Here is a 27710-nt window from a genome sequence, read left to right as displayed (position 1 = left end):
ACTAATAGCCAACTAAGTATCTAGTAATTTCATAACTATTAGACTACACTTTTCTTTAATGTTATTACAGTGGTGTGTAAGTCTAATTGACTGCCTGCCACTTTAAGGACGTGAGAGTAGCGTAATAACATATCTAAGTGGATTGGAACGCTTGCATCTCACTGTGTTCGGCTACGACTGGAAATAACTTTTTGCATAGTGCATCACGATATGTGGATAGAATTCGGGATGTTTTCTATGTCATTAGTTAAAATAAATGTTAAAAAATAACTCGTATGAAATCATTCTTGGATCTCGTCGAGCGAATCGATCGAGAAAACAAGGCGGCCTTATGAGCAGGCAATGGTAGTCTGAGCGCGATCCAGATCCGGCCGCCTTGTTTTCTTGATCGATTCGCTCGACGTGCACACATACAAATCTTTTTGCTCCTATTATATCACCTAGCCAGGAGCAAAAGTATCGTCACTCGTAGAAGCAGATTCGAGCACTTGTATCAATTGACTTGTAGTCGTGCAAGAAAATCAAAGCGATCTGTAGAATTTTATTAATGAAAAATTATTTCACAGATGCACAACTTCGGATGCATTAGTTCACATGTGGGTTTACAAATGCATGAATGTTGTGCATGTTCTCAGATTATGAAACACGGATGTGCAAATGTGTTTCGCACCAACTGCGCTGCAACGATTGGAGCAAAAGTGTCGAGTGCGTGACTCTTGAAAGTTGTGACTCACAGGATAGGATTTGTGTACCTGTAAAAAGGATTTGTGAACCCGTAGCCCCTATTTTGTGTTAACAAGATATAAAAAAATATGTACGACTTCAACTTTACTGTTACACATTTCATTGCCTAGGCAGGTTACCAACACCAGTTTGAGAGATGCAAGTAAAGCAGATCATTAACGTTAGCCTTCCATTTATTGTCATCAAAACTGCAGAGTGAACAGGGGGAGTGTTGTGGTAGGTGAAATTTCACAGGGAAACCATGATGATTGGTCAAATTTGCGAAAAAGTTGCAGTGTTTGGACAAAATTGCGAGGTCGCCCAGAATTCACAAGGATTTGCTGAATTTGCGTTAATTGTTACGATCGCAACATCGCAAATTCCTGGAGGGACTGATTATTGGCTGTATTAGCTTGTTTCTGTGGGTATCCTGAAACACCCCTGTGCTGCTATGATGCATTGGTTTGATCCAATTACAGGAGTGCAATCAGGCCCTATTTAAAGCCATGCCTGTAGGTGCTTGGGGGAGCTGCAAGTTGAATAGGCGTAAGTCTTGAGAGCTCGTCTCATGTGTGTAGCCCAAGTGACTTGCTGTGTAGTCCATTGCGCTCATCTTATTATTCGAATATGTTTGTATATTGTATTGTTAAGTCTTTTGTTTTTCTTTCTTTATTGAGAAGTATTTTATTTTTCCTAAGTGCTTTATTCACATTAACTTACATTATCATTGCCTTATGTTGGCCTTATTTGGGGAATTAATAAAATCCCATCTTCCACCTTGAATTTCTGAGTGCTGTTCCATCTACCTCACAACCGCCCGACACACCTACTCTTGACAGTCTCTATGAGTGTGTGTGTGGGTGTCTGTGTGAGTGAGTGTGTGTGTCTGTATGTGTGTGGGTGTCTGTATGAGTGTGTGTGGGTGTCTGTATGAGTGTGTGTGGGTGTCTGTATGAGTGTGTGTGTGTGCGTGCATAGTTTCCAGGTGTGTTTTGTCCAGGGGTTCCAGCCACTGCAGTTTTATGTCCATGAGGATCTACAGTAAATGTGTGAGTGTGTGTGTGTGTGTGTGTGTGAGTCTGTGTGTGTGTGTGTCCAGGAGTTCCAGCCACTGCAGGTTTATTTCCATGGGGATCTAAATGTGTGAGTGTGGGTGAGTCTGTATGTGGGTGGGTGTGTGTGTGTGTGTGTGAGAGTGTGTTTGTATTTGTGTGCGTGTATGTGTGTGTGTGTGTGTGTCCAGGCGTTCCAGCCACTGCAGGTTTATGTCCATGAGGATCTAAATGACGTTTTCAAAGAGCTGCATCGACTTCATGATGTTCTCATCCTGTGGAAATAAAGCACACACACCCGCAAACAGGCACGCACACAAACAGGTACGCACACACACACACAAAAACAGGCACGCGCACACACACACAAACAGGTATGCATACACACACACACAAGCACACACAGATTCATTATTTGTGTATTTCAGAGATCAGATCTAGATCAGGGGTCGGCAACAGGTGGCCCGCCAGTAATATTATTTGGCCCCGATTTTGGTCCGATTTTTTAAAAACATTTTTATTTAAAAATATCAATTTCCAAATAGCCTATTCACCAATCACACCATGGGTGCTTAAACCAATGCACAGCACCCAGAGCCATCTGCCAGAACTTCAATGTTGCGCTTTAGTGCCTCTATCCGGAGCGCTTAGGCCACCTTATCAGGAGCGGATAGGCCACCTTGAGCTTTAGTGCCTCTGCTCTGGAGGATAGGCCACCTTGAGCTTTAGTGCTCTGGAGGATAGGCCCCCTCGAAGGAGCCGCTCCGCCTCACATTCTACTGCCATCTGATATCAGATAGCGTCGTTGCATATCAGGTACACAGGTTTTACATTTGTGGAACCGGCTAAGATGAAGTGTTCCTTCCATTCCTCTTTATAGGCTCTATGCTCACAGTAAAACTTTGTAAAACTCCTGTAGTAGGCTAGGCTACGCTAACTCCTGCAGTAGGCTAGGCTACGCTAACTCCTGCAGTAGGCTAGGCTACGCTAACTCCTGTAGTAGGCTAGGCTACGCTAACTCCTGCAGTAGGCTAGGCTACGCTAACTCCTGTAGTTCGCTCCTCACTCTCCCAGTTAATTCCTATAGTAGGCTAGGCTACGCTAACTCCTGCAGTAGGCTAGGCTACGCTAACTCCTGCAGTAGGCTAGGCTACGCTAACTCCTGTAGTTCGCTCCTCACTCTCCCAGTTAATTCCTATAGTAGGCTAGGCTACGCTAACTCCTGTAGTAGGCTAGGCTACGCTAACTCCTACAGTAGGCTAGGCTACGCTAACTCCTGTAGTAGGCTAGGCTACGCTAACTCCTGTAGTTCGCTCCTCACTCTCCCAGCTAACTCCTGTAGTAGGCTAAGCTACGCTAACTCCTGTAGTTCTCTCCTCACTCTCCCTGTTAGCATCTGTAGTTCACTTTTCACTCTGCACGTTAATATTTCTTGTTTTAAAACAATAAACATTGAAACATTGTCAATATCAGAAGGTTGGTCAACCAAATATTTAAGAATAAAAGTAAGATAGACTTTATCCAAAGAAGTAATTAGAATAGGCTAGTGTACACAGTTTAGCCGGTGGCCAAGGGAACTTGCCGACCCCTGTTCTGATCTAGATTATTGAGATTGAGCTTCAGAAAATACCACCAACAAAGCAGCCACGCCCTCATCAGGCTGACGTGTGTGTGTGTGCATGTGTGTGTAAACATACATTTTGGCAGACGTGTGTGTGTGTGTGAAAACATACAGTACGTTTTGGCAGACGTGTGTGTGTGTGTGTAAATGTGCGTTTTGGCAGACGTGTGTGTGTGTGTGTAAATGTGCGTTTTGGCAGACGTGTGTGTGTGTGTGTAAATGTGCGTTTTGGCAGACGTGTGTGTGTGTGTAAATGTGCGTTTTGACAAACGTGTGTGTGTGTGTAAATGTGCGTTTTGGCAGACGTGTGTGTGTGTGTAAATGTGCGTTTTGGCAGACGTGTGTGTGTGTAAATGTGCGTTTTGGCAGACGTGTGTGTGTAAATGTGCGTTTTGGCAGACGTGTGTGTGTGTAAATGTGCGTTTTGGCAGACGTGTGTGTGTGTGTAAATGTGCATTTTGGCAGACGTGTGTGTGTAAATGTGCATTTTGGCAGACGTGTGTGTGTGTGTAAATGTGCGTTTTGGCAGACGTGTGTGTGTGTGTAAATGTGCGTTTTGGCAGACGTGTGTGTGTGTGTAAATGTGCGTTTTGGCAGACGTGTGTGTGTGTGTAAATGTGCGTTTTGGCAGACGTGTGTGTGTGTGTGTGTAAATGTGCGTTTTGACAAACGTGTGTGTGTGTGTGTAAATGTGCGTTTTGGCAGACGTGTGTGTTTTTGTGTGTGTAAGCGTACGTTTTGGCAAACGTGTGTGTGTGTGTGTTAACGTACATTTTGACAAACGTGTGTGTATGTAAACGTACGTTTTGGCAAGTGTGTGTGTGTGTAAACGCACGTTTTGGCAGCAGTCGATAAACTCATCGATGGTCACCACGCCGTCACGGTTCTTGTCCATTTTCTGTACAAAGAATGGCAAACAACAACATTATCAAAACATGCGGGCCATCTGTGTGTGTGTTTGTAAAAGGAAAGATGAACTCTAGGGGTCAAAGGTGAGAGGTGACCTGGAAGAATATGTCCACGTGCTGCCTGGGGGTCTCCTCCTTGAGCAGGGGGTACGTCCACTTCCCCATCATGTCATAGATGGCCCTCATGATGTCCAGCATCTCCTGCCACACACACACACGTGACATGTGACATCATATCATAGACCTGCCAACCTTGAAGAATTTTTTTGAGTAGTGCCTTGAGCCGGGAAAAAAAAATGCTGACGTTGGCCTTCACGCATGCAGCAAAAAACAGACATAGCCACGATTGCACGACACGTTTTGGATAGCGACCCAAAAAACAGACATAGCCACGATTGCACGACACGTTTTGGATAGCGACCCAAAAAACAGACATAGCCACGATTGCACGACACGTTTTGGATAGCGACCCAAAAAACAGACATAGCCACGATTGCACGACACGTTTTGGATAGCGACCCAAAAAACAGACATAGCCACGATTGCACGACACGTTTTGGATAGCGACCCAAAAAACAGACAGCCAGTTGTCCATTTTCTTATATGTGGTCTTTATTCAATATTGTCTGGTCTATAATTACCTCACACACACACACGTGACATCATCTTTAGTGACGTAGCCGTCCTTGTTGATGTTGTACAGGTTGAAGGCCCAGTGTGTGTGTGTGTGTGCAAACCTCTTTAGTGATGTAGCCGTCCTTGTTGATGTCGTACAGGTTGAAAGCCCAGTGTGTGTGTGTGTGTGTGTGTGTGTGTACAAACCTCTTTAGTGACGTAGCCGTCCTTGTTGATGTCGTACAGGTTGAAGGCCTAGTGTGTGTGTGTGTGTGTGTACAAACCTCTTTAGTGACGTAGCCGTCCTTGTTGATGTCGTACAGGTTGAAAGCCCAGTGTGTGTGTGTGTGTGTGTGTGTGTGTGCAAACCTCTTTAGTGATGTAGCCGTCCTTGTTGATGTCGTACAGGTTGAAAGCCCAGTGTGTGTGTGTGTGTGTGTGTGTGTGTACAAACCTCTTTAGTGATGTAGCCATCCTTGTTGATGTCGTACAGGTTGAAAGCCCAGTGTGTGTGTGTGTGTGTGTGTGTGTGTACAAACCTCTTTAGTGATGTAGCCGTCCTTGTTGATGTCGTACAGGTTGAAAGCCCAGTGTGTGTGTGTGTGTGTGTGTGTGTACAAACCTCTTTAGTGATGTAGCCATCCTTGTTGATGTCGTACAGGTTGAAAGCCCAGTGTGTGTGTGTGTGTGTGTGTGCAAACCTCTTTAGTGATGTAGCCGTCCTTGTTGATGTCGTACAGGTTGAAAGCCCAGTGTGTGTGTGTGTGTGTGTGTGTGCAAACCTCTTTAGTGATGTAGCCATCCTTGTTGATGTCGTACAGGTTGAAAGCCCAGTTGAGTTTCTCTTGGACCGAACCACGCAGGAGTACAGACAGGCCCAAGACAAAGTCCTGCAAAACACACACACATACACACACACACCACACGAATACACAAACCACACGAATACACACACACACCACACGAATACACACACACACCACACGAATGCACACACACACACACAAATGCACACACACACACACACATGAATGCACACACACACACAAATACACACACACACCACACGAATGCACACACACACACACACGAATGCACACACACACACACAAATGCACACACACACACACATGAATGCACACACACACACGAATACACACACACACCACACGAATACACACACACACCACACGAATGCACACACACACACACACATGAATGCACACACACACACGAATACACACACACACACACACAGGATTAAAGTACATCACATACATACACCCCTCAACAGAGAGTGTATTCATAATTTTGTATGTGTTCATGTGTGTGTGTGCCTGTGTGATTATTTATGTGTGTGTGGGGTGTGTGTGTGTGCCTATCAGTTGGGAGTAATGCATTAAAAAAGTAATGTAATTACAGTAATGCATTGCTTTTTGCTGTAATGCAGTAATGTAAGGCATTACCAATATAATTTCAGTAATATTTTACTCGGTACAATTCTCAGTAACTGAAGTTACTTTGCTTTTTAATCCAAAATTGAGAAATGCTCAATTGGCACCAGAGAAGATTATCCAAGAATTAAAAAAATGCATCTATTCTGGTCCTGGAATTTGATTGCCTTGTTTAGATGACTGTAGAAAGGGAATTTAAGTTATCTCTGCCATTCATGCAACAGATCTAACATGGTTAGGCTATACTTCTCATTTCAAGCAGTGAGAATAACTAAAATGTTGCTTTTACAGACAACATCAGCCATTATTCTCAAACTATTTGCATTAAGTCTACACCACTGTAAGTGGAAGGAAAGGCAACCAGCAATGATGAGAACCATTTAAAGTCAACATACAATTTCACTATGGCTATATTTTACTATATTAAGTTGTGAGTGACCTTTGGCGCCTACATTGTCCCATGAGCCATAACTGCAACCATTATATTGTTCTTTTGTTAGCCTTAAGCCTAGCTCAGTCATTATGCCATACCACATCACCTCCTGCCGTGAAATGAGCTACATTGAACACATGAAGATCTATTGAGAACACCAAATCCATATTTCCTGTTATTTTGGTGAAAGTAATGTAAATGTAGTGTAATGCCTTACAATTCAAAGACAGTAATTTTGTAATGTAACAAATTACTTTGAGATGACAGTAACAAGTTATAAATAATGCATTACGCTTTTGAAGTAACTTGCCCAACACTGGTGCCTATGTGATTATTTATGTGTGTGTGTGTGTGTGTGCACTTATGTATTTCACTTACCTCAAAGCTCACACAGCCATTGTGATCCGAGTCAAAGGCATTAAAGAGGAAGTGCGCATACATGGAGGCATCTGGAACACACACACACACACACACACACAGAGATGTCACACACACACACACACACATAGACACAGAGATGTCACACACACACACACACACACACATACAGATGTCACACACACACACATAGACACAGAGATGTCACACACACACACACACACATACAGATGTCACACACACACACACACACACACAGATGTCACACACACACACACACACACATAGACACAGAGATGTCACACACACACACACACACACACACACAGAGATGTCACACACACACACACACACAGAGATGTCACACACACACACACACACACACACAGAGATGTCACACACACACACACACACACACACACACACACACACACAGAGATGTCACACACACACACACACACACAGAGATGTCACACACACACACACACACACACATAGACAGAGATGTCACACACACACACACACACACACACACACAGAGATGTCACACACACACACAGAGATGTCACACACACACACACACACACAGATGTCACACACACACACACACACAGAGATGTCACACACACACACACACACAGAGATGTCACACACACACACACAGAGATGTCACACACACACACAGAGATGTCACACACACACACACACACACACACACACACAGATGTCACACACACACACACACAGAGATGTCACACACACACACACACACACAGAGATGTCACACACACACACACAGAGATGTCACACACACACACACACACACACACACACACAGATGTCACACACACAAACAGAGATGTCACACACACACACACACACACACACACACAGAGATGTCACACACACACACACACAGACACAGAGATGTCACACACACACACACACACACACACAGACACAGAGATGTCACACACACACACACACACACACACAGAGATGTCACACACACACACAGACACAGAGATGTCACACACACACACACACATACAGATGTCACACACACACAGACACACACACACACACACATACAGATGTCACACACACACAGACACAGAGATGTCACACACACACACACACATATACACAGAGATGTCACACACACACACACACACACACATAGACACAGAGATGTCACACACACACACACACATAGACACAGAGATGTCACGCACACACACACACATAGACACAGAGATGTCACACACACACACACATAGACACAGAGATGTCACGCACACACACACACACACACATAGAGATGTCACACACACACACACACACACACATAGACACAGAGATGTCACACACACACACACTCAGAGATGTCACACACACACACACAGACACAGAGATGTCACACACACACACACATAGACACAGAGATGTCACACACACACACATAGACACAGAGATGTCACACACACACACACACACACACACATAGACACAGAGATGTCACACACACACACATAGACACAGAGATGTCACACACACACACACACACACACATAGACACAGAGATGTCACGCACACACACACACATAGACACAGAGATGTCACACACACACACACACACACACATAGACACAGAGATGTCACGCACACACACACACATAGACACAGAGATGTCACACACACACACACACACACACATAGACACAGAGATGTCACACACACACACACACATAGACACAGAGATGTCACACACACACACACACACATAGACACAGAGATGTCACACACACACACACACAGACACATAGACACAGAGATGTCACACACACACACACACACACACACACATAGACACAGAGATGTCACACACACACACACACACACACACATAGACACAGAGATGTCACACACACACACACATAGACACAGAGATGTCACACACACACACACACACACACACACACACAGAGATGTCACACACACGCACACACACACACACAGACACAGAGATGTCACACACACACACACACACACACACATAGACACAGAGATGTCACACACACACACACACACACATAGACACAGAGATGTCACACACACACACACACACACACATAGACACAGAGATGTCACACACACACACACACACACACACACATAGACACAGAGATGTCACACACACACACACACACACAGAGATGTCACACACACGCACACACACACACATAGACACAGAGATGTCACACACACACACACATAGACACAGAGATGTCACACACACACACACACACACACACATAGACACAGAGATGTCACACACACACACACACACACACATAGACACAGAGATGTCACACACACACACACACACACACATAGACACAGAGATGTCACACACACACACACACACACACATAGACACAGAGATGTCACACACACACACATAGACACAGAGATGTCACACACACACACACACACACACATAGACACAGAGATGTCACACACACACACACACACATAGACACAGAGATGTCACACACACACACACACACACATAGACACAGAGATGTCACACACACACACACACACATAGACACAGAGATGTCACACACACACACACATAGACACAGAGATGTCACACACACACACATAGACACAGAGATGTCACACACACACACAGACACACACATACAGATGTCACACATATAATCCAACGTCTGAGAAGCCTGACTAAGAAAGACCTTTCGGAGTTAGTGCCTTTGTATCTGAATAAAGGCCGTAAAAGTAAGCACATTAGAATCGGCTTCTTTTGTGCCTAAGAATAGAGTTTAGAGTTGAAAGGACACTCGTTTGGAGCCTAAATGAGCGTAAGCACTTAAGAGCAACATGTTTTTGTGTCTGACATACACACAGAGAGAGAGAGAGATGCTTTTGTGTCTGACATACACAGAGAGAGAGAGAGATGCTTTTGTGTCTGACATACAGAGAGAGAGAGAGAGAGAGAGATGCTTTTGTGTCTGACATACAGAGAGAGAGAGAGAGAGATGCTTTTGTGTCTGGCAGGGAACAGCTTTTGTTCACTGTCTCTGAAAGAGGCTAGTAACTATGGCGATATAGCCAGCTTTCCATTTAGTATGATCTCAAAGAACTCTAGTATTCATCTGTCATTTCACACACTTGTGTGCACGCACACTAGGGCTGGGTGATAAATGGATAGCGATATGTATCGCAATAGACATGTAATCGATATCAATAAAAATACGTTCGATAGAACATTCGATAATTAAAAGCAACACACACCTCCCGTCCTTGCCCCGTGCACTCTCTCTCTCTCTCAACAGGCGCATCCCTCCTCAGCATGCACATGTAATCCAAACATTTACAATCGTGCAAGACGACTGGCTATTAAATCCGGTTAGCATCTTTAGCACGCTGCACAAATTTGTTCAAAACTGTTGCATTCAAATTGACTGCTAAATTCTAATCATCTCAATCCCGATGCAAATGGAAAAGTATTTTTTTCAAGACTCAAACAGGCCTGTCCCAAGGAGAAAAAGTATTCATTTGAAATTTAAACACGTGGGGAAACTGAACAGTCTAACCAGTAGACTATGATAAACTAGCAAATTAAGCTACTTTGTTTACAATATTTCCAGGCTTCAACCAGTGCTGCTTTTCATTCAGACTTATGTGCACATTTATTTATTTGAGTGTTTGTCATGATTGTGTTGCTATTTCTTTTCCCTGTTTGCTTTGATTGATAACTGAGGTGATTCAAATCAGAGGAAGGTTAAGTTTAAAATAAAAGTGTTTAAATTGAACTTTTTTTCCCTTCAGGGGCCATATTCACAAAGCCTTTTATCTTACCACTAGGAGTACTCCTAAATCGCACAAAAAGATTTTAGCTAGGAGTTTTCTCTTAAAAGTTATTCACAAAGCCTTTCAGACCTACTCTTAGTAAGAAAAAATGACAACTCCTAAACTAAGAGTGAGTCTTCGTTGCTATGGATGACGTCATTACTCATGCACGAGCTTGACTGAAGTGACCACCTTGATTGGCTGATGATTGTAACGCGGGAATGATTCTAAACACCTCCCTTACGATGATGAGTGACAGGTGACAGGTCTGAGAATGCGTGCGCTACACAAGTAGTGCGAAGGACGGAAGATGATGAATAACTGAATAAAAAGGCCTAGCCTAAATGAATAAAGAGTAAGGCAAAACAAATAGCCTAGTAGCCTAATGAAACATAGGCCTACGGATTGATGCAGTATCTTTGCAACATTATTAAATTAATCTGTCACCATATGCCTATGTTTGCAAAGAGGAGAACATTTTAATTTGATTCACAATGAAACGTTACATTTAATTTACATGTTGACAATGAGTCGTTTTGGTTGTTGTTGGTGGCGTTATTGCATCCCTTTTATGCCTATAATGCAAAATTGTTCCCTCGCGACTGGAAGCTACTGTTGCCGCATACGCATTTCAAAACATCGCAACGTGAAATGCCGCAAAAGCTGTTTGTGAATAGGTCTTAGTGAGTTAGGAGTCCTCTTGACTTCTTTTAAGCTGTCCCAGACTTAGGTGCTACTTTTAGGTCTAAAATGCTTCGTGAATTACTTTTAGTGAAAAAAATTAGGAGTCCTAAAGTTAGGAGTGACACGCCCATTATTTTTAGGAGTTGCTCCTAAATTCGCCACTTAGGAGCTACTTTTAGCCTTAAAATTCTTTGTGAATAAGGCCCCTGATCCTTATCTGAAATAGATTTTTTTTTAAATCAATAATTATCGATATCGACTGATATGAAATACTTATATCGTGATACAGTTTTCAGCCATATCGCCCAGCCCTAGCGCACACCCCCCCCCCCCCACACACACACACACACACTCCATATACATAGATATTAAAAAGGAGACCAGACCCTCTCTATCATGGTGCTTTCAGTCAGAATAAAATAAAATTAAACTCTGCAATAGACTAAATCTATAGTGCAGCTTAAGTGTGAAATCTAACATGTTACAAGTGTACTTCAGATAATCACACGAGAGAACAGCAGCTCAGAAATATCTCACGGGTACACATCTGTAGGCTAAGACTCATCTTCCTACCAGTAAGTTAGCATTTGTTCAGCTGCCTTATAGTGAATTAGCATCTGTAAATATTTCCTACCAGTAAGTTAGCAGTTGTTCAGCTTTCTTTCCTTATAGTGAATTAGCATCTGTAAATATGTCCAGTGATTTAGCCATTATTCAGCTGGCTTTCCTTACAATTAGTTAGCATCTGTGAATATGTTCCACCAGTGAGTTAGCTGTTCAGCTGGCTTTCCGTACAGTGAGTTAGCATCTGTAAATATGTCATATTTCCTTACAGTGAGTAAATGTATTTCATACAGTGAGTTAGTGTCTGTGAATATGTCCTACCAGTGAGTAAATATTTCCTTACAGTGAGTTAGCATCTGTTCAGCTGGCTTTCCCTTTCCCCCAACATCTGTAAATATTTCCTGAGTTAGCACATTTCCTAACAGTGAGTTAGCTTTAATTATATGTCATGGTTTCCCAACTTACCTCCTTGAGGAAAGAACTGTGAGTAGATGTCTTTAAACGTGTCTTCGTTGACTACGCCGCTGGGACACTCCTGAGACACATGAGGACAGAGGAATACAAAACACTCACTTTGGAAACGGAACAGAGAAATACAAAACGCTCTCTTCACAAACACTCACTTTGGAAACGGACCAGAGAAATACAAAACGCTCACTTCACAAACACTCACTTTGGAAACGGACCAGAGAAAAGGGACAAAATCAGTTTCTCAAAACATTAGTTTAATCAGATTAGTCCGATTAGTTCATTTCTTTTCACAAGGTCGACATTTCTGTACTATAACATATTTGTTCTAACATTTTGAGAAACTGATTTTGGGGGTTTCATGAGCTGTAAGCGGTAATCATCATGATTAAAACAAAAATGGCTTGAAATATTTCACTTAATTAATACAATGAATCTAGAATAATGAAAGCTTCACTTTTTAAAAATAATTTAGGTGGGAAAAATGAACTTTTACACGATATTCTATTTTTTAAGACACATCTGTGAAGTAAGGCAGGTGGAGATCTGCTCACATGGTATTATACAGTAAGATGGTGTATTGATGTATGATATTACTCCATCACTATGGTCACCAAATGCATTGATGTATGATATTACTCCATCACTATGGTCACCAAATGCATTGATGTATGATATTACTCCATCAGCACAGCTGGTGTGTGTGTGTGTGTCTCTCTCTCTCTCTCTCTCTCTCTGTGTTTCTGTGTGTGTTCTAATGTGCAGCACATGGCCCTAATCTAATCCCAGTCCATTCAGACTCATAACGATGGAGATCAGTGTAAGTTTTGGAAGTAGGCTGCAGGCAGGCAGCTGGTGGATACATAACTGGCATGCGTAAGGTAATGGTAAGGTAAAAGCAACGACCGAAATGCAGTGTTGAAACACGTGTATGAAACGTATTAAATATGCAAACACATCCGGTATAAACACTGACCCCCACCCCCCGAAAAAAAATCTCCCGTTTTTGGAAAGCTAAATGTTGACAGGTATGGTGTGTGTGTGCACGTGGACGTGTGTGTGTGTGTGTGTGTGTGTGTGTGTGTGTGTGTGTGAGAGAGAGGAGACTGTGGGGAGCTCAGATTAATGGATATCAGCGGTGGCCTATGCCTTGCTAAGCACTAGCACGCTTCTAAGGCATAAAAAAAAAAATTCTTGGGTTCCGGTTTCCGACCGACCCTGTCAATTTATGTGCGATCCAAATTTATTTTATGAGCTTGGGGAAGAAATAACACTAAATAGTCTAGGCTACATTAAATAAATCCACAAATAAAAGGCGAACTATAATTACATTAATTACCCCTTGGGTTGTGTATAGGGATAAGCGTATTCTCTCTGTTACAAAGTAGCCTATGCACAGCTGTTCACGAAGACGATTGTTTTCGTCACTTACCAAGGCACTCGCAATTTTGTCCAAACACCGCAACTTTTTCGCAAATTTGACCAATCATCGTAGTTTCACTGTGAAATGTCACCTACCGCAACAGTCCCTCGCGCAGAATATTAAGCCAGATGTAGGCCTGTCAAACTCGATTCCTTTTAAGGATCCGGGTTATTCTGAGTCACTCACTAAACTGATCCGGGTTGAACGAGTCACTTGAGTCACTTGAGTCAGTATTGCTAAATCGCAAAGAAATTCAGTCCTACGTTCAAGCAGTGCAGTGGGGTGCTTCATTTCGTTAAGTGCCTTCTCATGTTGGATGTGGATCCTCCATGATTTGAAACCAGGTTTTTGCAGTACTTGCATTTAGCCTAAGAGTTTTGCTCTCCTGGTCAAAGTGCATCCACACATTGTTCATCTTTTTTGGTGCTCATGTTCAGAAACTTTGATCTTATTGACAGAGAGGGTAGCCTATTATAATAATTAATTATTTGTTGTTGTTTTGTTAACAATAGAAAAGTTTGCCTAGGTCTAATGCTACTCTGCTACACAATGTTTATTACCACTACTATATACTAATAGTAGGCTACTAGGAATCTATTCTAATAAGTATTATAGGCTGCTAATACTAGGCAACTAATATTATTATTAATCATAGCTATACTGTTAGGTAGCCTAATATAATATAATATAATATAATATAATATAATATAAAATAGCCTAATATAATAGCATCAAAACCTCCACCCACTCACGGGAAAGAAAGCAGTTTGAGCCAGACTGTTTATTTATTGTCTTAACCTAGCCTAAGCATTTGACTTTCAATGTAGACATAGAAACAGGAACGTAGAAATGCCCTGCAGTGAATAAATTATTATTATTGTTATTATTATTAGTATTACTACTACTACTACTATTATTCTCATTAGGCCTATTATTATTATCACCTTGACACGAGTAGAAATTAGGCTACTCGCTCCTCTAAAGATCCACTCATGACAACGTAGCCGGCTGATTCGGCTGACTCGCACTCATTACAACATAACGTAACCGGCCCGCCCCGCTGATCCGACTGACTCAGGTAGGCTAGCCTACTCAAGCAACTCCATACAGAGCTTGCAATGTTTCGGACTGTCTTCGCGACCTAATTGCATTTTAAAGTAGGCTATGCGTGCAGAACATATGTTATTTCAGAAGTGAAAGCATGGCTTTTGTTGTGGATTTGTTTTTCACCTTGACGAGGAGTTACTCGCTGCTCTAAAGATCCACTCACGACAACGTAGCCGGCTGATTCGGCTGACTCGCACTCAGGCCATCCTTAAAAATATTTTCGTTTGCCGTAACCCGACCGACCCTGTCAATTTAGAACCGACCCAAATATTTATTTTTTTCCCCTTTTAGTCTGACCGACTTGCCGGTTGTAAACTTGCGTTAATACCGACCGATTGTTTTTTTCACTCTAAACAACCAATAGAAATGCAATGAAATAATATCTCTTTTAGTAGGCCCAAGTATTGTGAATAAATTGCCTACATGCAAACGTGGCTCACTTAAATAAAACCCCGTGGCGTCATCTCTACACCATTAGTTTTACGCATGTCACACTATGGCCTACGCTTCGTTTCATTCACACAAACTGATGACGCTTTTACTTGGCACGAAGTTCTGGAAGAACTGTGGCCAGATCTTTTCTCCCCCCTAGTCTAACGGTGACCGTGTCGGAGTATTGAAATTGGTTGTGGTCTATTCAGCATTTCTCAACATATGGGTCCGCAACATGGAGACTGCTGGTCTGCGGAGTCGTGGAGTGAAATTAGGCCAGGTGCTTCATCTGATAATTTGCTGCGCAGTTGATCAAGAAACCGCGGATCGACGAAAAAAGAAAACAAACGTTTCTGCTATCGATGTCATTAAACATGGAGCCCTACAATTAAGTGGTGAGCACTCATTCAATGCGCGTCTGCGTGAGAGAAACTGAAACTAATCGATAACGTTGGTATCAAAGATCCGCTTCAACCTGTTGGAAGGCTATTTATTTATTTAACGAAACTTAATAGAACGACGTTGTTTTTTGGAACTTCCTTAGAAACAGAGCAGAGACTGTATAAAACACTGTATAGCATTGAGTATTGTATAGTCAAATTTCAATATAACGTGGCCAAGAGCTAGTAGCCTTCTTTCTGGGTACATGTAGATGAGCCCTATGACCCCAAAGTCTGCCATGACCGGGCCTCAGGTCAAAGAAGTTTGAGAAAGGCTGGTCTATATAACCTGCATCAGAATGAGATTTGCAATGGTGCGCCTGAAGGCACGGGTTGAAGACCCAGTCAGTTACGTCACGATATGCACATTTGTGTAAATTCATTCCTACATAATCACCATGACCAAAATTGTACTTTTTTTACTTTGAATCTTGAAAAAAAAAATATTGACCTACCTACCGACCCATTTTTTTTTTTTTTTGGCTGTTACTGCAAACAAAAATATTTTTAAGGATGGCCTCATAAAAACATAATGTAATCGGCCCGCCCCGCTGATCCGACTGACTCAGGTAGGCTAGCCTACTCAAGCAACTCCATACAGAGCTTGCAATGTTTCGGACTGTCTTTGCGACATAAGTAGGCTATGCGTGCAGAACATATGTTTTTTTCAGAAGTGAAAGCATGGCTTTTGTTGTGGATTTGTTTTTCACCTTGACGAGGAGTTACTCGCTGCTCTAAAGATCCACTCATGACAACGTAGCCGGCTGATTCGGCTGACTCGCACTCATAACAACAACGTAACCGGCCCGCTTGGCTGATCTGACTGGCTAGCCTACTCTCCATACAGAGCTTGCAATGTTTCGGACTGTCTTCGCGACCTAATTGCATTTTAAAGTAGGCTATGCGTGCAGAACATATGTTATTTCAGAAGTGAAATCATGGCTTTTGTTGTGGATTTGTTTTTCACCTTGACGAGGAGTTACTCTAAAGATCCACTCATGACAAAGAAGCCGGCTGATTCGGCTGACTCGCACTCATAACAACCTAACCGGCCCGCCCGGCTGACTCGACTGACCCGGGTAGATAGGCTACTCAAGCAGCTCCATGAGCGTGCATCTGCACGACCTAATTGCATTTTAATATGCTACATCTATACACCAAATCTAATTATGTCTAGGCTACATGCAGAACATTGAATGTTATTTCAGAAGTGAAAGAAATGGCATTTGTTGTGGAATTGCTTTTCACCTCGAGGAGGAGCTACTCGCTCTCACAGATCCACTCATGACAACGTAGCCGGCTGATTCGACTGACTCGTACTCAACGTAGCCTAACCGGCCGGCTGATCCGACTAACCCGGATTGCTACTCAGCCGCTCCAGTCTGAGTCCCATGGTCTGTGAGTCTGCAATGTTTCCGGCTCTGCGGGAAGTTAACCAGTTATCTCGGACTGCCTGCTCACTCAGTCGCTTGAGTTGATTTGTGGAGTTGTGGTTGCCTACGAAATTGTTACATTTTTGGCAGTTACGATGGCTAGGGCTAGGAGGCTAGCTAATGTTGCAAGAGGTTTGTGTGTGGCGCTGTTTATCGTTTTAGATTGAATTGTAGTAGGACTCAACTGATCCGAGTTAATGATACTAGAGACTCGCGACTCATGGGTTAATTTAAAGATACGGGTGAAAGATCCGAGTGAATCACAACTCAAACAGGCTTAGCCAGATGGCACACTTACTTCTGCACCTTCTGCATATGACACCAAAGACTGCCCTAAGTGTTCGTTCCTCTGCAGTTTTGATGACTATAAATAGAAGGCTAACGTTAACGATCTGCTTACTTGCATCTCTCAACCTGGTGTTGCTAACCTACCTAGGCTATGAAAGTAAGTTAATTAAGGCCTACTTGGTTTACTGACATTTGAGTAGGCTATGCAACCCATTGGCAAACGTTTACCTGGATATGTCCTTTTAGCTTATGTCATGTTTATGTCAAGCTTATGTTTGCTAGCTTGTGGGCTTAGTTTGAGTAGTGCTACCAAAATCATAGAAATTAATAAAATTGCAAGACATTTACCTCTTCTATGATCCAAGAATGATTTCATTCGAGTTGGTTTTTTAACATTTATTTTAACTAATGACATAGAAGACATTCCCAATTGCATCCACATATGGTAATGCACTATGCAAAAAGTGATTTACACTCATAGCCGAACAGTGAGATGCAAGCCTTCCAATCCACTCAGAAATGTAATTAGGCTACTCTCACGTCCTTAAAGGAGCAGGCAGTGAATTAGACGTACACCACCAATGTAATGACATTAAACAGAAGTGTAGTCAAATAGTTTAAATCAATATGAAATTACTAGATACTTACTTGCATATTAGTAATTATGCAGGCCACAGTCTATGATTTATTAAAAAGATATGAACTTAATATGAATTACAAAATATAAGAATGTATTGAAACATATGACATGATGCCATCTCTTGGTTTGATTTTCTACTTTGATTTTCTGTAATCCTTACTGTTTACCTTGGATTATCCTTTTTAATAAGCATCAAGATTATCAGTGTGATTTTGGTCTTACTAACCTTAATTGCCCTAAATTTAAACTATTTTTGCAATTTTCACTTCCTCCCGCAATTTCTCCACAAGAAACAGCTAAAATCACCGCAACTTCCATCCAGGCATATTAGGTCGCAACAGTCTCAAAAAACCTCGCGAAATCCTGGTGGGATTGATTTTCTACCTACTGTATCCCTTACTGCCACTGGGAAAAAAAAAAAAAAAAAAAAAAAAAATTCCCTACCGACCCATGGCCTCAACTGACAACCAACAGGAACCAAACCTTTTTTTTTTTTATGCCTAATGTAGCTGCTCATCATTTTACACCCTTTTGTATACACACGCAAACGCACACACACACACACACGGTGGCATATGCTAGCTAAGCACCACCACACACACACACACAGTGGCCTACTGTATGCTAGCTAAGCACCACACACACACACACACATACCTGCACGCACACACAGCATGAATATGAACACACACACACACTCTCTCTCACACACACACACACACACAGTGGCCTACTGTATGCTAGCTAAGCACCACCACATACACACACAGTGGCCTACTGTATGCTAGCTAAGCACCACCACACACACACACACACCTGCACGCACACACAGCATGAATATTAACACGCACACACACTCTCGCACACCAAAATCCAACCTAATAACGTTACCAAGGCATTACGCAGAATAGATGTTTCTCCATTTCTTGTAATCCAAGCGTAGTGAAAAAGGATAGATGTTCAAAAGCTACAGTAAAGCTGTTTTATATAAATAGGGTCGCTATGACCGTGTATTATATAAATAGGGTCGCTGTTTTATATAAATAGGGTCGCTATGACCGTGTATTATATAAATAGGGTCGCTGTTTTATATAAATAGGGTCGCTATGACCGTGTATTATATAAATAGGGTCGCTGTTTTATATAAATAGGGTCGCTATGACCGTGTCTTATATAAATAGGGTCGCTATGACCGTGTCTTATATAAACAGGGTCGCTGTTTTATATAAATAGGGTCGCTATGACCGTGTCTTATATAAATAGGGTCGCTGTTTTATATAAATAGGGTCGCTATGACCGTGTCTTATATAAATAGGGTCGCTATGACCATGTATTATATAAATAGGGTCACTGTTTTATATAAATAGGGTCGCTATGACCGTGTCTTATATAAATAGGGTCGCTATGACCGTGTATTATATAAATAGGGTCGCTGTTTTATATAAATAGGGTCACTATGACCGTGTCTTATATAAATAGGGTCGCTGTTTTATATAAATAGGGTCGCTATGACCGTGTATTATATAAATAGGGTCGCTGTTTTATATAAATAGGATCGCTATGACTGTGTATTATATAAATAGGGTCGCTATGTAGAGGGCAAGAAAGTATAACAGCAGGCAATCTCTCTCTCATGTGGATATTGGTAAATAGTGTACAGTATATGGCTAATACCGTTTTGGGCTGTCATGTCATGAGGAGGGTGACAAATGTCAAAACCCATGTTAGTTCACATCTTGAGGGTTTCAGACAAGGTTTAGGTGGTTTAATTAGTTTTCTCTTCATGGTACAGCCCAAAATGTATCAGAACTACTTAATTTACCAATACCCCATGTGTTATGCATGGGCAGCATACTAATGAGGAGGATGGGACATGTTTCATGTCATGTTGGATCACATCCTGAGGGTCTAAGCTTTCAGAAAATATATGGTTTATATAGTTAAATCAGTTTTCCCTGGCTACAGACCAAAATGTATTATGCATACACTCTCTTCACTTAAATCCATAACATCCCATTAATTTCAATGGGAAATTTACTTAGTGGTCTACCAGGTACAGTGGGAATGAGTTTATTTTTTGTTAACATGATTTTTTCTTAAATTCTGGGACCAGGACTACAAGAAAATACCACTTAAGTCTAGTAGTGTGTGTGTGTGGTGCATGTGGACCCCTCCTAGCCCATAGACTAATATGAATGGTGTTTCTGCAAATTAGGACATATTCAATAAGTGTGGAGCCATGTGCATATTCAAATTCATTTCAAAAGAAACTTGTGATACAAAAACAGTTATTTTCATATATACTTTTACTATGTACAGTGTTTTTGTGGTAAGAGTAAAGGAAGAATTAAGCCTATTTGGGCATATTCGATTAGTGTATTTGCATTTTAAAATTAAAATTTTACTTTTACATGGGTACTTTCATTGTGTAAAGTTTAATTTTGATAGGAGTAAAGGGGAAAAATAACCCCATTGGGGATGTATTGTTGCTTGGCCTTCTTGGCACACATCTTGGATTGATGAGAATTTAACATATTTCCTCAACTAGGATTTCTTAGGACTTTTAGTATGTTGTTCTGGACACCTCATAGAAATGATCTAAGCTGCAAAAATTTCTTTTACAATTAGTCTGTCGTAAAACGCTACTTTGCCTGGACTATTACTGCGGATACCCTTGCCTCATTTTTTGCTAAACCTACCATGCACCACAACATCAACAGCAAATTTGACTCCCTGTCTGTTTCACCTACCAGGACTGCAAGAAATCTAGGAGTTGTTCTCGACAACCAACTAACCTTCTCAGATCATGTTGCCTCAGTCGCCCGGTCGTGCCGTTTCACACTCTACAACGTACGGAAAATCAGGACTTACTTGACTCAAGATGCTACTCAACTCCTGGTTTAGGCAATAGTCATCTCACGACTTGACTACTGCAACGCCCTCCTGACAGGTCTCCCAGCCTGCACAGTGAAACCCCTTCAGATGATCCAGAACGCGGCGGCCCGCCTGGTCTACAACCAACCCAAAAGGGCACATGTACCCCGCTGCTCATCCAGCTACACCGGCTACCTATGGCGGCCCGCATCAAATTCAAGGCTCTAACGCTTCCCTACAAAGTAGTCTCCGGTTCTGCTCCCACCTACTTGAATGCCCTCATACAGACATACGCTACCTCCAGACCGCTGCGCTCCTCAGACGAACGACGTCTAGCTCTACCACCGGTACGCTCAGGCCAATCCAAACTTTTCTCATCTGTTGTTCCTCGTTGGTGGAACACACTGCCAGTTCCTACAAGGGCAGGGACATCCCTCTCCATTTTCAAAAAAACCTCCTGAAGACCCCGCTCTTTAGAGAACATCTCCTCTCATAGCACCACTTACAACAAGTCTTGCTGATCCTTGCACTCACCAGCCGTCTTGAACTGACACTCAACTGTTTAAAAACAGCACTCACTGATGCACTTATTGCATTGCATGTAAATGCAATGGTCTATTATCGCTGTTCTTCTTATAATTATTCTTCTTCCGACCAAATTCAACGTTTAATGCGACTGAAACCGCTGAACCGTCTGACCTCATTCAAAGACTCCTACAAAGCTCTTGTAACGGACAATCGTTCTATGTATTTTTCATATTTGTGAACTTTATACTTTTTGAGATATTTAAGATAAAAGAGCAAGAAATTCCCATAGAGTTAACATTGACCGCTGTGGCGGCAACTTTTAGCATTATGACGTGACGGGCAGGCTGCCTGCCAGCTGAAAGCAATCACCACAATCTTTCTCCCACTGGAGCTGTGAATATTCTAAACGTTTTGGACGTTTTTGCCTGCCGTGATACTTTACTTGCTCGTAAAACTCTCCTTCAGAGGCACATTTCTCTAATTACAGACAAGGTAAGTTTTTTGGTTTTTGGTATTTGAGTCATTCATGTCGTCAAACGTTGTTTCCTATTAGACATTAATCTCTGGCTATAACGTTAGCATGTATGACAGTGGGTCACAAAAACTAACGTTATAAAGTTAGAAAACGTTAACGTTAAGTTAGTGAAATAGTTAACGTTAGCACCTTATTACGTTGATATTTATTATGTAAGGAAACCCACTGTTAATCAACATCAGACAATGTCGTCGACTTTACAGTGACCGGTTAGCTGTAGGTTTTGATAGCTAACGACAGTCAAACGTAACGTAACGTTGGCTCCCAGCTAAGCACTAACATTACATTTCATTAGGCAGCAGCGTTTTAACTAGAAACGTAAACTCTGGTTCTATTTAACATTAGGTCACTTTCCACAGGTGTAGAATCAAGCACCTAGAATAGATTATGAATGCAGACTGGTGCTTGATTATACTGTGTGAAGAGACCTGATGAAACCCATCATGGTTTCATGCATGGCATGAATACTCATTGTTGATGGTCGTAACGTTATACTGTAGCTTCTACCGTTCACATTTTAGTTAAAGCTAACATATGCTCCTGTTTTTATTTACCAAACGTTGTACACCGCTTGTTTGTGTAAATAGACCAGGCTACGTTTTCATTCTACGCTGTTGATTCTTATGTAGCCTAAGTAACTAAATACGATCACGGTATGCTATCATAGTTCGTTTTTTGATGGGTTTCATCAGGTCCCTTTCCACAGTTGTATACAATCAAGCACCTAGATAATGAATGCATGGTGCTTGATTAATACTGTGGAGAGGGACCTTATGAAAGCCATGAATAGGCTACTGTTAGGAAATGGACTATATGAAGTATTGTACAGAATTTGCGCTATAACGTTTGTGTTGTCTACATAGGCTACAATAGTATGTTTGCTTGGCCTACTCATTTCTGCCTATAAATTAAAGTGTAGCCTGGCACGTGAATCGAGCTTTCCAGTTGTACATAGTAATTTGTAGGAAAAAATGTGTCTGACAGACCTAGCAAGCTGTTTTATAGCAGTTGGTTATCAAGATACTTAGGCCTAGTATCAGAATGATCAGTCCTTACTCATATGAGTATCAACAGCAACAACAAACCCATGCCTACAAAGTTTTCTAAGCTGCTTACGTTTTATATTGAAAAAAATATGATTAGCTATCAACTATCCTTAAACTGAAAACAATAAAACACAGAATTCTGCTTTGTTTGTAATTTAATATTATAGGCTAGTATTTATCTACCAGTAGCTTGATGGTGCAACAATTGTATTGTACTCTACCTTTTTTAATTGTCCTAGAATTGTAGAGAATTGTTTAAAAAGCTTAAACTGTTTACCATGGTATTCGTTAGGTTAAACATGTGTCAGCCTAATGTAACTAATGTAACTTCACTTAAATAAATAAGCTGTATTGAACAATTGTACAATTGCAGACATTCCTTGTATTGTTTTGGTATAGCTGTTAAACTTGCTTGCTTTTGTCTTTTAGGTTCCAGACCAGTGGTGATGACCATTTACATTGTGTGTGTGCCTGTCTGTGCACACCTGTCAACCATACATCTCTGACAATGTTGCTAGCAACATACCTACTAACATACATTCTTACAAACATGTGACCACATCTCAACATATCTGTGCACATACCATTTAACCACACTGAGACGTTTCTGAGATCTACACTGAGACATTCTGAGAACTATTGTTGGAACTTGTATACCTGTGAATCATATTTGTCAACCATTCATCATACCTGTGCTGTAACATCTGTGAAATTTAGTTATGCTGTTAGACCTCTGTTTTTAGACCTGAGCTGTGCTGTGTGAAAATTAAGATTCTAACTAAGTTCTGTCTAAAACTGATCATCCGAAGGGCTGACTCTTTTATTCTTCAGTATATCACCATTCAAGTTCTGTAAGAATGCAAATTCAGTAGACATCTGTTTTCTCCCATATCATTATTGGTTAACTTTAAAATTGGTTTCAACAACTTTGATTTTTTGGACTTGAAGCTTGCATTGCTTGTTAAGTGTTCATACGCTGTTTCTGCAGTACTGTATTAAAACAAAGAATGTTGATCAATATTGAATTGACCATTTATTTGTACTGACTGTCATATACTCTAAGCTAACATCTAAACAAGTAAGTGGTTTTCAAGAATACTGTAAGACTGTAATCTGAATAATCATACTGTAAGTAATATAATGTTATACACAGCTTTTTTGCATTTACATGCAATGGTAATTCCCTGGAATTGCATTTTCTAGTTCTTACTGTACTCTACCGTTTTTAAATTGTTATTGAATTGTTGAGAGAATTGCTTTAAAACTTAAACTGTTTACCATGTTGTTAGTCGCTTTGGTTAAAAATGCGTCAGCCAAATGTAATTTAATGTAATGTGTGTGTGTGAGAGTAGATATTGTGTGTGTGTGTAGGTGTGATGTGTGTGAGTGTAGGTATGGTGTGTGTGTAGGTTTGGTGTGTGTGTAGGTATGGTGTGTGTGAGTGTAGGTGCGATGTGTGTGTATGTGTAGGTATGGTGTGTGTGTGTGTAGGTATGGTGAGTGTGTGTGTGTAGGTATGGTGAGTGTGTGTGTAGGTATGGTGTGTGTGTGTGTAGGTATGGTGAGTGTGTGTAGGTGTGATGTGTGTAGGTATGGTGTGTGTGTGTGATGTGTGTGTGTCTGTAGGTATGTTGTGTGTGTGTGTAGGTATGGTGAGTGTGTGTGTGTAGGTGTGATGTGTGTGTAGGTATGGTGAGTGTGTGTGTAGGTATGGTGAGTGTGTGTGTAGGTATGGTGTGTGTGTGTAGGTATGGTGAGTGTGTGTGTAGGTATGGTGTGTGATCTCAGTGTTGCTGTTGATGCCAGCGGTGATGAAGTGCTACGAACAGAAACTTCTAGAAGACAAATTGCAGCTCTCGGCCCCAGCGACGGCAAATCACTTTGAGGGTTTTATAGCGTGTGTGTGTGTGTGTGTGTAGGTATGGTGTGTGTGTATGTGTGTAGGTATGGTGTGTGAGTGTAGGTATGGTGTGTGTGTGTGTGTAGGTATGGTGTGTGAGTGTAGGTATGGTGTGTGAGTGTGTGTGTAGGTATGGTGTGTGAGTGTATGTGTAGGTATGGTGTGTGAGTGTGTGTGTAGGTATGGTGTGTGTGTGTGAGTGTAGGTATGGTGTGTGAGTGTGTGTGTAGGTATGGTGTGTGAGTGTAGGTATGGTGTGTGAGTGTGTGTAGGTATGGTGTGTGAGTGTAGGTGTGAGTGTGGTGTGTGTGTGTGTAGGTATGGTGTGTGAGTGTGTGTGTAGGTATGGTGAGTGTGTGTGTAGGTATGGTGTGTGTGTGTAGGTATGGTGTGTGAGTGTGTGTGTAGGTATGGTGAGTGTGTGTGTAGCTATGGTGTGTGAGTGTAGGTATGGTGTGTGAGTGTGTGTGTAGGTATGGTGTGTGAGTGTATGTGTAGGTGTGAGTGTGTGTGTAGGTATGGTGTGTGAGTGTGTGTGTAGGTATGGTGTGTGAGTGTGTGTAGGTATGGTGTGTGTTTGTAGGTATGGTGTGTGTGTAGGTATGGTGCGTGTGTGTGTAGGTATGGTATGTGTATGTGGTGTGTGTGTGTGTGTGTAGGTGTGGTGTGTGTGTGTGTGTGTGTAGGTATGGTGTGTGTGTAGGTATGATGTGTGTATGTGGGCAAAATCACTTTGAGAGTTTTATAGCGTGTGAGTGTAGGTATGGTGCGTGTGTGTGTAGGTATGATGTGTGTGTGTGTGGGCAAAATCATTTTGAAGGTTTTATAGCGTTGTCTAACTCGGTTATCGCCGGGAAACACTGTCGGGAAGCAGAATCCCACAGGAAATTATGTCATTCGTTATTCATTACGGCAGTCACTGATCTCATGGGCTTCAGAGTGGCCATTTACATCTGACAGAGAGCACAACACACACACACACACACACTTACAAATACACACTCACACACACACGCACACACACACACAAACACACTTACAAATACACATTCATTCGCACGCGTGTGTGTGTGTAGTTTGAGTAGAGCTATGTCCCTGTGTGTGTGTGTGTGTAGTTTGAGTAGAGCTATGTCCCTGTGTGTGTGTGTGTGTGTGTGTGTGTAGTTTGAGTAGAGCTATGTCCCTGTGTGTGTGTGTGTGTGTAGTTTGAGTAGAGCTATGTCCATGTGTGTGTGTATGTGTGTGTGTGTAGTTTGAGTAGAGCTATGTCCCTGTGTGTGTGTGTGTGTGTGTGTGTGTGTGTAGTTTGAGTAGAGCTATGTCCCTGTGTGTGTGTGTGTAGTTTGAGTAGAGCTATGTCCCTGTGTGTGTGTGTGTGTGTAGTTTGAGTAGAGCTATGTCCCTGTGTGTGTGTGTGTGTGTGTGTAGTTTGAGTAGAGCTATGTCCCTGTGTGTGTGTGTGTGTCTGTGTGTGTGTGTGTGTGTAGTTTGAGTAGAGCTATGTCCCTGTGTGTGTGTGTGTGTGTGTGTGTGTATTTTGAGTAGAGCTATGTCCCTGTGTGTGTGTGTGTGTAGTTTGAGTAGAGCTATGTCCCTGTGTGTGTGTGTGTGTGTGTGTGTGTGTGTGTGTGTGTGTTTTGAGTAGAGCTATGTCCCTGTGTGTGTGTGTGTGTGTGTGTGTAGTTTGAGTAGAGCTATGTCCCTGTGTGTGTGTGTGTGTGTGTGTGTGTGTGTGTGTGTAGTTTGAGTAGAGCTATGTCCCTGTGTGTGTGTGTGTGTGTGTAGTTTGAGTAGAGCTATGTCCCTGTGTGTGTGTGTGTGTGTGTGTGTGTGTGTGTAGTTTGAGTAGAGCTATGTCCCTGTGTGTGTGTGTGTGTGTGTTTGTGTGTAGTTTGAGTAGAGCTATGTCCCTGTGTGTGTGTGTGTGTGTAGTTTGAGTAGAGCTATGTCCCTGTGTGTGTGTGTGTGTGTGTGTGTGTGTGTGTGTGTGTGTGTGTGTGTAGTTTGAGTAGAGCTATGTCCCTGTGTGTGTGTGTGTGTGTGTGTGTGTAGTTTGAGTAGAGCTACTGCTCCTCATTATCTCCCTGCTTGTTGCCATCTCATCATGTATTATTTCATGCTGGCTTTGCTTTGTTGTTGGTGCTTCAGTTAATTAAACATGTCTCTCTCTCTCTGTGTATGTGTGTGTGTGAGTGTGAGAGACAGAGAGAGTGTGTGTGTGTGTGTGTGTGTGTTCTCTTTATGTTGCTGGCCCCCCCTGTGTTGCGTTACACACTGTAGAGTAATTG

General features: G+C 42.0%; 1 protein-coding gene across 1 annotated transcript in view; it reads right to left on the bottom strand.

The window, feature by feature from the left end:
* Positions 1–1806: 1806 nt before the first annotated feature.
* The window catches only part of kcnip4a (potassium voltage-gated channel interacting protein 4a), a 62662-nt gene continuing 36758 nt past the window's right edge, over positions 1807–27710 (bottom strand). The window contains exons 3-8 of the mRNA XM_076288439.1: positions 12774–12843; positions 7185–7255; positions 5702–5809; positions 4401–4505; positions 4232–4294; positions 1807–2050 (exon numbers count right to left, since the gene is read on the bottom strand). Of these exons, the coding sequence (XP_076144554.1) occupies positions 2003–2050; positions 4232–4294; positions 4401–4505; positions 5702–5809; positions 7185–7255; positions 12774–12843 (465 nt within the window). The 3' untranslated portion in view covers positions 1807–2002. The remainder of the gene's footprint in view (positions 2051–4231; positions 4295–4400; positions 4506–5701; positions 5810–7184; positions 7256–12773; positions 12844–27710) is intronic.

Source organism: Alosa pseudoharengus, unplaced genomic scaffold, assembly GCF_046254945.1.
Source record: "Alosa pseudoharengus isolate Yale_2024_CS ecotype anadromous, Long Island Sound unplaced genomic scaffold, YU_APseudo_1.1 YU_APseudo_1.1_scf_17, whole genome shotgun sequence".
Taxonomy (NCBI): Eukaryota; Metazoa; Chordata; class Actinopteri; order Clupeiformes; family Clupeidae; genus Alosa; species Alosa pseudoharengus.
The sequence above is the reverse complement of the archived record's forward strand: the minus strand, read 5'-3'. Positions and strand labels throughout refer to the sequence as shown.